General features: G+C 36.8%; 3 protein-coding genes across 4 annotated transcripts in view; 1 reads left to right on the forward strand and 2 right to left on the reverse strand.

The window, feature by feature from the left end:
- The window catches only part of ralbb (v-ral simian leukemia viral oncogene homolog Bb (ras related)), a 13,558-nt gene extending 12,054 nt beyond the window's left edge, over positions 1-1,504 (reverse strand). The window contains 1 exon segment of the mRNA NM_001002123.1: positions 1,371-1,504. The gene's annotated coding sequence lies outside the window, so the exon portion shown is untranslated.
- The window catches only part of tmem63bb (transmembrane protein 63Bb), a 476,742-nt gene that overhangs the window by 121,854 nt on the left and 342,388 nt on the right, over positions 1-12,500 (reverse strand). The window lies entirely within an intron of this gene.
- The window catches only part of LOC101887111 (inhibin beta B chain), a 26,329-nt gene continuing 17,888 nt past the window's right edge, over positions 4,060-12,500 (forward strand). Inside the window, exon 1 of the mRNA XM_073917138.1 lies at positions 4,060-5,057. Coding sequence (XP_073773239.1) covers positions 4,679-5,057 — 379 coding nt within the window. The 5' untranslated portion in view covers positions 4,060-4,678. The remainder of the gene's footprint in view (positions 5,058-12,500) is intronic.

The raw sequence follows: 12,500 nt of genomic DNA on the forward strand, positions 1-12,500 counted from the left end.
CAACAGTTCTGCATGCAACACTTTTTCAGTGTACCTGTACCGATACTGCACTAAAAATGTAAAAGTACTTAGTAAAGTGCAATTCCTAAGAAAAACTCCTCAGTTACAGTAATTTGAGTATTTGTAATTTGTTCCTTTACACCACTGGTAACTATTAACTACTGTTTTTATCTTCTGTGGGTTATGGATAAAATATGGTAATTGTAATAGTTTAATCAAATTAATTTGACTTTTGGATATCATCAAGCGACCCCCTGTCATTTTCCCGCGACCCCCATTTTGGGAACCACTGAGATAAATAAACACTTAAAAGTGTATTTAGGAAGTTTATTAGTATATTAGACTGAAAAAAAAAACTTTAAATAAAACAAAGTATTATAAGTCGACTTCATTTTTATAATTATGTAAATTGTACTCACTTTTTTTGGAGACCACCACTCAAAGATGATCCTCAATGTTCAGTTGTGGCGTGTTAAGTATTTAATTAATGTTTTTGACTGCTATAAAGGTGTCTGAAAGTTTAACTTGGTGCTATAAAATCAATCTGTGTTGTTAATCTAAAGTACAACATAAACTAACACACAATCCTATGAGAAATTATTAGGCTGATGGCTTTTTATTTGCATGTTGTTGCTGTTTTATGTAACTATCAGTGGTGGAAAGAGTACTAAAAAATCATACTCAAGTAAAAATGTGGTAATTCTTATAATTTAATCAAATTAATTTGACTTTTGGAAATCCTCAAGCGACCCCCTGTCATTGTTACCCACTTTGGGAGATAAACAAACATTTAAAAGTGTATTTTGGGCGTTTTTAATATTTGAGACTGGAAAAAATGAAAATAAAACAGTAACATACTCTACATGGTCTTGTATTATAGCACCACAATATTACCATGGTGCTGTATTTGAATTTGGTAATCATTCACTATTATGGTACACAGTAATCGTACCACTGCACTCTTACAGCCAAAGTTCTTGTTTGAACAAACCTCATAAACACAGGTTAGCAACAGAAAACAATAAATACCACCAAAAAACACATTAAACCTTTTAAGCAACCTGTTTTTAAACAGATTAAAGCGATTTTTACTTTTCCAGTCCGCGGACACCACCCCTTCCTCATTGTTATCCGCAAGAGCCCGCCTTCTCTAACTCCTGATTGGCTCAAACGACAACATAACAGGCGGACGCTACTCTACTCGCACTCTCATTGGATGACACCCCTGTCAATCACAAAAGTTTTCCCACAAAGGCACAGTGGCGCCTCAACCCGAGGAAATACCTCAAAACTAGAGTTCTCGCCTGCCCAAACTGACTAAAACACTCGCAAACTGAGCAAACCCGCATTGTCTGTGAAACACTACTCACCTGAAGTTTGATCTGTGAAGAGCTTGAGACTTTAATCGCGCATGTAAACGGTTAAAACATAATTCTGTCACCCGGGATCTGCTCCACTACTCCCGTACAGCCTCACCGCCCCGCCCACAGGATATTCAAATCACGAGGATGTGACGCCATCACGCCATATATGGACAATTTTACGATCGTTTTTATTATTCATATACATTTAAACAAAGTTATTCAGCTTGATGCACATTTACTTTGATTCACAATTGCTTACAATTCAAATTGTAGCTACATTGTGTTTGTTGAACGAGTAATTAATTTGTTAATTTATTCGTTATCAAGGGCGATATGGTGATTGGTTAGTACTGTTGCCTCACAGCAAGAAGGTCGCTGGTTCGAGTTCTGGCTGGGCCATTTCTGTGTGGAGTTTGCATGTTCTCCCCGTGCTGGTGTATGGGGGAAACCGGAGCACCTGGAGGAAACCCACGCCAGCACGGGGAGAACATGCAAACTCCACACAGAAATGGCCCAGCCAGAACTCGAACCAGAGCACCGAAGGACACCCACGCCAACATGCCAACATAGGGAGAACATGCACACAGAAATGCCATCTGACCCTGCCGAGGCTCGAACCAGCGACCTTCTTGCTATGAGGCGAATGTGTTACCCACTGTGCACCCCTGTGTAATACATATGCTGGATAAGTTGTCGGTTCATTCCATTGTGGACCCCTGAATAAATAAAGGGACTAAGTTGAAGGGAAATGAATGAGTTTGACTGTTATGTTTGTCCATATTTCACTGATCATTGGAGCACCTGGAGGAAACCCACGCGAACACAGGGAGAACACGCAAACTCCACACAGAAATGCCAACTGAGGCTCGAATCAGAGACCTTCTTGCTATGAGGCGACAGCACTACCTACTGCACCACAGCATCCTTAATTTAATTCAGTAAATGTACTTAAATAATTAATATAAATCATAAAGTTATATAAATATTAGCATATTAATTACATACAATTAACATCTGCACTGGGTAAAATATTTAGCACAGCCTTGCATGCTTAATTTGAACATGAAAAAATATCCTAAAACATGAAATAAATAGTATAGAAAGCAAAAATTTAACTTTCTCAAGCATCATCATATTGTTACAACACTGATATATGTGTGTTTTATTGCATTTGTTAAAAAGTAATGCTTCAATGAATAATCTGCCATAGACAAATCCTATAATCCCGTTTACTTTTCAGAATTAGAAGCTCCTATCTGCATTTTCTGTTGTTGTTTTTTTTACTCCAATTTGCAAATGTAAGAGAACTTTGATAATTTACATTTAGAGAACTGTTAGACACATATTGTCTTGCAGACTGACGCTGTCACATGATGTTTATGACACTTAATCAGAATATATAATAACGAAATGTTCAGTTTGTCCATATTTGACCCAACATTAGGTTATGCAACCCAGCATTTTTGTCCATATTTCAAAAGTAATATCTTTTATCTTATAACCACACTATAATCAAGCTGGGTTGTTTTAACCTGACGTTGGCGCAAATATTTAATGTTTAAAATTTAATCTAATGGTTAGATTTGTGAATATTTGACTCAACATTGTGTTAAAACAACCCAGCATTTATGAGAGGCTATGTATTAAAACTGAAGCATATTTAAGCTAAAAGTTAATCAAATGCTGGGTTGTTTTAACCCAATGTTGAGTCAAAACAACATAAACTCCAATTGGCAAATGTAAGAGAATTTTGATAATTTACATTTAGAGTATATTTATGGTCTCTGTCATGTTAATGTATGAAAGAGAACTGTTAGACACATACTGTTTGCTATATTTATTGCAATAACTTTGACACTCAACATCTCAAAACCATTTAGAACGCAGACAGAACCAATTCCAAGGTGACGGAGTATGCATGACATGTGATGTCTTGTTTTAGCGAGTGGTGGCGCTGTTTTACAACTTTAAACTCCATCAGTGATGCGCTATTCATTTTTATTTACATAAATCTAAAATCACTTCTCATTTGAGTTCAAATGCCCTTTTATTGCATTTTTAAAAATATTTGCACGTTGTTTTATTTAAAAACAGCTGTACTCTATATTATAGAGCCTATTTTAATGCTCAGACTATGTAAAAGTGGTGCTTTTGAAGCAGTATCCGTGAGTTTAGCAGGTCAGTGATTTTTAGATGAGCTCCTCTGGCGCCTGCTGGACAAGTTTACGAGTTCACACGTTCAATCACTCAAACCTGTTAAAAAGTGTCGCTCATTTGCTTTCCATGACTGAAACCTGCTGCCTATAAATGTTTTTAGTCAAAGAGGATGCTCCATCTTTTCCACACACACATTTCGTGCGTTTTTTAAATTCTATTCAATAAAATAATGCACAATCACTTAAAATACGCATGTTCGGCATTATGCACGTTTTGTATTGTTATCATCAATAGATGCTGTCTTGTTTAATATTGCGCACTTTTATTGGCTAATTTAAACGCATGACTCTCGTGACTTCTGTTATTGTGCAACATTTGAATGAGAATTGCATTAAAATTAAAATGCTCTGAAATGTCGCATTAGTCCTGGCACATTTCCTCAGTCAGATCAGATACCTTTATAATCCTCTGGAGTTGCTGCTCGTCCCACGTGGTCCTTCAGTCCAGTATATAAACTTTCCTGCGGCTCTGAAGCGGCACAATGTCTGTTCGCTGGAGAGAGAGAGAGAGAGAGAAGCTCCCACACAGCATCCCGAGCACCGAGAGCGATGATGAAGAAGTGTCTGGGAAACCTTCACTGGAAGTCAAAATGTCCAACAAAGGAGGACGGGATTTTTTATTGAAGAACTAACAAACATAAAAGGCGAATGGTTATTTGGAAATTCCGCGGGTGACTGCTTCACACTCTCTCCCATCATCATCATCATCATGGAGGATTTTAAGTTAGCAGAGTGAAGGAATCATAACAGATCCTTTGTTTAGTCTGTGGGGTTTTTATTTGACGCGTAATGCTGAGATTTCCAGTCATGCCATGACGCGCCAGGCTCGTGCGTAAAAGTGCGTCCGCTGAAAGCAAGACTTTATTATTCACTCAAATGGAGAATCAATCGAGCAGAATTTGACTGAATGCATCACTGTGTGTCCGGGATATCCATAAGCCAGGATTAATTGCTTTGTGTTTTAATCACTCCCCAAGCCCGGACCTCTAGCAGTGGATCTTACACTTTTTTTTTAATTAGAGGGAAAACAAAAGAGCGACAAATAATCAAGGCGGATACGAACTTTCATTTCCATCCATCCAGCTCGCATCCTGGAAGATGAAAAGCTTGATGTTTGAAGTGCTTTGTTTAGTTTGCGTCCTGTCCTCCATCCGCGGCACACCGGCACCGGACACCGAGACCCCGAGCACCAGCACGAGCTGCGCGTCCTGCGGGCTCCCCAAGACGGATGGACCGGCGGACGGGGATTTCCTGGAGGCGGTGAAGAGACACATTTTGAGCCGCTTGCAGATGCGGGACAGACCCAACATCACACACCCCATCCCGAAGGCGGCGATGGTGACCGCGCTCAAGAAGCTGCACGCCGGGAAGCTGCGCGAGGACGGGCGGGTGGAGATCCCGAATCTGGACGGGCACGCGGCGTACATGCACGAGCTGGAGGAGGAGACGTCGGAGATCATCAGCTTCGCGGAGACAGGTGTGTGTTTGCGCACTTTAAAGATGCAGGGTTCCACACAATCAGTTTGCATTGTGACAACAAGCACTTATAAATGATTCATTGGATTTACAAACTGTTTTAAGGCGCGTATAGCAGCAAACAATGCAATATAATATGAGCTGAATTTAAACAAATTCATTAATTTGAACATTACTACATTTAATTTGTTTAAATTCAGTCTATATGAATTGTTTACAACCACTTACCTTAAAAAAGTGTGTATTGAACGTAAAACAATTAAGTTGTCCCCCCAAAACTAAATAATTGTGTTGTTTCAACTAATTAAAAATAGTTTGAACATGTAGTACACGTCATTTTCTGAGAGTGCATGCATGTGTGTGTGGCCGTCTGAGAGCGCGCTGCGCGGGGATGGTGGATGTATATGATTAGAGCTGTTCATGAATTACATTTAAAGGGGTAGTTCACACAAAATTGAAAGAGTGCTCAATATTTACTCCCCCTCAAGTATTTCCAAACCTTTATGAGTTTCTTTCATCAGTTGAGCACCAAAGAACATTCTAAGAAATGCTGAATTATTTAAACCAAAATTGGGTGAAATATGGACTAACCCAAACACTGGGTTAAATTTGGTCCTATTTTAATTCATGGCAGCACAGTGGCTCAGTGGTTAGCACTGTTGCCTCACAGCAAGGAGGTCGCTGGTTCGAGTCAGTTGACATTTCTGTGTTTGCATGTTCTCCCTGTGTTGGTGTGGGTTTCCTCCGGTGCTCCGGTTCCCCCACATTCCAAACAAATGCGCTATAGGGGAACTGATGAACTAAATTGGCCGTAGTGTATGAGTGTCTGTGTGTTAATGAGTGTGTATGGGTGTTTCCCAATACTGGGTAGCAGCTGGAAGGGCATCCGCTGAGTAAAATAATTGACGGTTCATAAGTGTGTATAGGTGTTTCCCATTACTGGGTAGTAGCTGGAAGGGCATCCGCTGTGGAAAATAGTTGACAGTTCATGAGTGTGTATAGGTGTTTCCCAATACTGGGTAGCAGCTGGAAGGGCATCCGCTGTGTAAAATAGTTGACGGTTCATTTCAACCTCTGATGAATAAAGGAACTGAGCTGCAGGAAAATGAATAAACGATAATTTAATTTAAAAGTTAACCCAGCAATTGGATTGAAATAACCTGCCATTTTTGAGTTATTTCAACCCAATTGTGGGTGTAATATGGACTAAACATTAGTGCTGGGTTAATTTTTAAAATTTATCAGACCAAATTATAAGTAAATAAATAAATAAATGTTAAAGTTTGTCCATATTTTACTCGAATTGGATTTAAATAAGCCAGCATTTCTTAGGGTCTACTGAAGTCAATGGTTACAGGTTTTTTTCAACATTCTTCAAAATATCTTCTTTTGTGTTCATCAGAATAAAAGAAAGTCAAACGGGTTTGAACAAGTGAAGGGTGAGAAAATGATGACAGAATTGCCAGTTGTGGGTGAACTGACCCTTTAACATCCAATCTTTCATTCTACAAAATGTTCCTCAGATGATTAAAGGAATCCTTCATCCACTCTAAACTATAATGAGCCGTTGTTTCCCAGAGTTGTCACATACGGATTCAAATGACACTTTTTAACCCAACGGTTGTATTTATGTTTGACTCAAGGATGGGTTAAAACAACCCAACATTTTGAGTGCCCAAAAGTACAAATTGTGTAATAATTTACTCACCCGCACTCGTCTCAATGCTTTATGAGTTTCTATTTCTGTTAAATATGAAAGAAGAAATTTTGAAGAATGTTAGAAATGGGTAACCATTGAGATCCATACACTAAAAAAAAAGCTGAATTAAAAATGCTGGGTTGCTTTTATTCAACGCTAGGTCAAATACGGACAAACCCAATGATGTTTTATTTTTTAATTAAATGCAAATATATCTTTCAACCCAACTGTGCAGCTTGTTCATATCTGACCCAGCGTTGGGATAAAACAACCCATCATTTTGAGTGCCCAAAAGTGAAAACAGTGTAATATTTACTCACCCTTTACTCGTCTCAATCCTTTATGAGTTTCTATTTTCTGTTAAATATGAAAGAAGATATTTTGAAGAATGTTAGAAATGGGTAACTATTAGGATTCATACACTAAAACATTCTGGCTTGTTTTAATTCAATGCTTGGTCAAATATAACCAAACAAACCTAATGATGGGTTAATTTTAAAAAAAATTACATTTTTCAACCCAACTTTGTGGTTTGTTCATTGTTGACCCAACATTGGGTTAAAACAACAAACCAACAACCAAAGCTGAAAATTGTGTAATAATTCACTCACGCTTCAGTCCTCACAAGAAACAGTTTCATTTCTCTGTTGAACATAAAAGAAGATATTTTGAAGAATGGGTTAGAAATGGGTAACCATTAAGATCCATACACTAAAAATGCTGGGTTGCTTTTATTCAACGCTAGGTCAAATACGGACAAACCCAATGATGTTTTATTTTTTAATTAAATGCAAATAATATTTTTTAACCCAACTGTGCAGTTTGTTCATATTTGACCAAATGCTGGGTAAAAACAACCCAGCGGAGTGCCCAAAAGTAAAAACAGTGTAATATTTACTCACCCTTCACTCGTCTCAATCCTTTATGACTTTCTATTTCTTGTTTAATATGAAAGAAGATATTTTGAAGAATGTTAGAAACTGATAACCACTGACATTCATACACTAAACAATTCTGGGTTGTTTTAACTCAATGATCGGTCAAATGTGCACAAACCCATCGCTGGGTACATTTTTGAAAATTAAATTTAAATAATATTTTTTAACCCAACTGTGCAGCTTGTTCATATCTGACCCAGCGTTGGGATAAAACAACCCATCATTTTGAGTACCCAAAAGTGAAAACAGTGTAACATTTACTCACCCTTTACTCGTCTCAATCCTTCATGACTTTCTATTTCCTGTTAAATACAAAAGAAGATACTTTGAAGAATGTTAGAAATGGGTAACCATTGACTCCATTTATACATTCTAATTAACTGCTGGGTTGTTTTAATTCAACGTTGGGTCAAATATGGACAAACCCAACATTGGGTTAATTTGTTAAATTGAATTTAAATTATATTTTTCAACCCAATGCTTGAGTAACCCGCCAGTCCAACACCACTCAACCCGATCTGAGCTGGAGTCGAACTAGCGACCCTCCGCATGACAGTCGTTTGCTCTAACAAGGAGGCTAAAGACCATGGCCTCTAGTGATTGTCACTAGAGCACCTTTAGAGGTCAGAGCAGTGAGGTTTACCTGCACAGCACTTACTAGCTGGCCTCCGTTACACTTGGGTTTGTTCATATTTGACCCAGCATTGGGTTAGAATAGTCCAGCATTTATTAGAATGTATTGGGTATGATTACAGTGTGGAGTTTGCATGTTCTCCCCAAGTTAGTGTGGGTTTCCTCTGGATGCTCCGGTTTCCCCCACAGTCCAAACACATGCGCTATAGGGGAACTGATGAACTAAATTGGCTGTAGTGTATGAGTGTGTGTGTTTCCCAATACTGGGTTGCAGCTGAAAGGGCATCCGCTGCATAAAACATATACCAGAATAGATGGCAGCTCATCTGCTGTGGACTGAGCTGAAGGAAAATGAATGAATGTACTTTATAAACAGCCCATATCTCATATAACAATAAGCCTCTGTTTAATAGTGAACACTGCACTTAGTCTAAAGTGTTACCGATGTTTTCAATTCAATTTAAATGACACGTGAAAACCCCACAATTGGGTTTGTCCGTATTTAACCAAACGTTGAGTTAAAACAACTCAGAGTTATTCAAGAGTGATATTTAGCAGACCTGAGCCCAGTTGCTGCTGATCCTGAGTCTGCTCCACCAAATTATTTGATGTTATTGTCATTACCTTTATCGCATTAACTGATATTGAGTTACTCGCGATTTGACGTCAGCCGAAATGTTGAAGAAATATTATGAAGACAAGCATCTTTTGTCTCTGCAAATCAATGCACAACGGGATCATAAGGCCCTGCTTTAATGACATTTATCCCTGTGTGAGTGTTTCTGGAGCTCAGTCTTATATATATACATGAGCACGGAGAGACAGTAAAGGTGAAAGACAAACACTGTGTGTGAAAGCTTAGAGATCTGCACTGCATATTGATTAGCTCGCGCTGAGTCCGATTGACGTTAATCGACTTGATCGTGGATGTGATTCTTGAACTGTAATGACTGTGAGATCATCCGATATCAATGTTCAGATTGTTTAAAGAACACAAGCACTGATCTGAGGCCTGTAGTCAAATGTCAGGAGCTGTTTCTGAGTAATTAAATCACAGCCTAAAGAGCCTGAAATTATATGAAGTTATTTTCATCATGGAAAAAGTTCAACCCATACAGACAGGAGCAGACTGAAGCTGTCACATGATGCTTATGACAGAGAATACTCAGTCAGAATATATAATAATGAAATGTTCGGTTTGTCCATATTTGACCCAACATTAGGTTATGCAACCCAGCATTTCCCCTCATATAACAAAGGTAATATCTTTTATCTTATAACCACAATCTAATACATGCTGAGTTGTTTTAACCTAATGTTGGGTCAAATATTTAATGTTTAATACTTAATCTAATGGTTGGATTTGTTCATATTTGACTCAACATTGTGTTAAAACAACCCTGCATTTATTAGAGGCTACTTATTAAAATGTAAGCATATTTAAACTAAATTTTAATAAAATGTTGGGTTGTTTTAGCCAAATGTAAAAACAAACACAACATTGGGTTGGTTGTTAAATGAAATTTATATTACACTTTACACTTTGTGGAGTTTGCATGTTCTCCCCGTGTTGCCGTGTGTTTCCTCCGGGTACTCCGGTTTCCCCCACAGTCCAAACACATGCGCTATAGGGAAACTGATGAACTCACTTTTAAATAAGTTTAAAAGTGAGTGTGTATGGGTGTTTCCCAGTGCTGGGTTGCAGCTGGAAATGGCATCTGCTGTGTAAAACATATGCTGTAATAGTTGGCGGTTCATTTCACTGTGGTGACCTTTGATAAATAAAGGGACTAAGCTGAAGAAAAGTTTATATATATATATATATATATATATATATATATATATATATATATATATGCACTGTATGTTTGTTTCTAGAGTGTGATTTAAGTCAATACTTAATTGATTGTAGCCATTTTAATATATGAACATTCCTACAGGGGATGTCATGCAGTAAATATTTTGATCCTCAGTGATCAGTTCATATTTTCTTTAGTGTAAAGATCATGTAAAATGGATAGTTTACCCAAAAATTAAAATGCACTCGCCATTAACTCGGCCTCAAGTGGTTATTATGAGTTTCTTTATTCTGTTGAACATAAAAGAAGATATTTTGAAGAATGTTGGAAATTGCTAACCTTTGATGTCCATAGTAGGAAAAACAAACATGAGATTTGCAGCACGCAGCTCCATTTGTTATGCAAATCAAAGCTTACATTGAAAAGTCACTCAATTCAGGGCCTCACGTCAACACCAAACGCTCTTTGCATGCTGTTTTACCTGCATAATAAGACGGGTTTTTGAATGTAACAGGATATTTAAGAGGAAAACAAATGTAGGACGAGGGATGATGGCTACACTCTGAACAACAACCTGAGTCAATTATGGACAATTGTCTCTATTAATGAAGCATTAACTATGACATTTGACTCAATACATTCCTATAGTTATTAAGGTAGTAGTTGGGCTTTGCAACACTCTAAAAATGCTGTTTTAACACAATGTTGGGTCAAATGTTGGGATAAGTTTTTTAGTTAAATTTAAATCACTTTTTAACCCAACAGTTCCATATTTGACCCAATATTGTGTTTTTATTTAAATTTAAATGACACATTTTAATCCAATGCATGTGTTTGGTCTATATCTGACCTAAAATTGTGTTTTCAATTCAATTTAAATGACACATTTTGACCTAAAGTATGGGTTTTTCCATATTTGACCCAACATTTTGCTTTCATTTCAACTGAAATGACACTTTTTAACCCAATGTTTGAGTTTGTCCATATTTGACCCAACATTGGGTTCTCATTTAAATTTAAATGACAGATTTTAACCCAGTGATTGGGTGTGCCATATTCAACTCAACATTGTGTTTTCAATTCAATTTAAATGACACTTTTTAACCCAAATAATGGGTTTATCCATATTCGATCCAACATTGTGCTTTCAATTCAATTTAATTATAACATTTTAACCAAACACATAGGTTTGTCCATTTTTGACTCAATACTGGGTGCTCAGTTCAATTTAAATGACTCGTTTTAACCCAACAGTTTAGTTTTGTCCATATTTAACCCAACATTGATTTTTCAATTCAGTTTAAACAACATTTTTAATCGAACGAGTGGGTTTTTCCATACCTGACCCTACATTGTTTTCCATTAAATTTAAATGAAACATGTTAACCCAGTGATTGGGTGTGCCATATTCAACTCAACATTGTGTTTTCAATTCAATTTAAAAGACACGTTTCAACACAAAGAATCAATTTGACCCAATACTGGGTATTCAGTTCACTTCAAAAGACACGTTTTAACCCAACATTTGAGTTTTGTCTATATTTAACCCAACATTGATTTTCAATTCAGTTTAAATAACATTTTTAATAGAAAGAATAGGTTTCTCCATACCCGGCCCAACATTGTGATTTCAATTCAATTTAAATGACAGATTTTAACCCAATGATTGGGTGTGCAATATTCAACTCAACATTGTGTTTTCAATTCAATTTAAATGACACTTTTAAACCCAAATAATGGGTTTATCCATATTTGACCCAACATTGTGGTTTCAATTCAATTTAAATACAAAAAAAAAGTAACCAAACACTTAGGTTTGTCCATATTTGATCCAATACTGGGTGCTCATTTCAATTTAAATGACTTGTTTTCACCCAGCAGTTTAGTATTGTCCATATTTAACCCAACATTGATTTTCAATTCAATTTAAACAACATTTTTAATAGAACTAATGGGTTTTTCATTCCCGACCCAACATTGTGATTTCAATTCAGTTTAAATGACACTACTTGGGTTTGTCCATATTTGACCCAAAATTGTACTTTCAATTCAATTTAAATGACATGTTTCAACACAAAGAATCAATTTGTCCATATTTGACCCAATACTGGGTATTCAGTTCACTTTAACTGACATGTTTTAACCCAACAGTTTAGTTTTGTAAATATTTAACCCAACATTGATTTTCAATTCAGTTTAAATAACATTTTTAATAGAAAGAATAGGTTTCTCCATACCCGGCCCAACATTGTGATTTCAATTCAATTTAAATGACAGATTTTAACCCAGTGATTGGGTGTGCAATATTCAACTCAACATTGTGTTTTCAATTCAATTTAAATGACACTTTTTAACCCAAATAATGGGTTTATCCA

The sequence above is a fragment of the Danio rerio genome, chromosome 11 (genome assembly GCF_049306965.1).
Source record: "Danio rerio strain Tuebingen ecotype United States chromosome 11, GRCz12tu, whole genome shotgun sequence".
In the NCBI taxonomy this organism is placed as follows: Eukaryota; Metazoa; Chordata; class Actinopteri; order Cypriniformes; family Danionidae; genus Danio; species Danio rerio.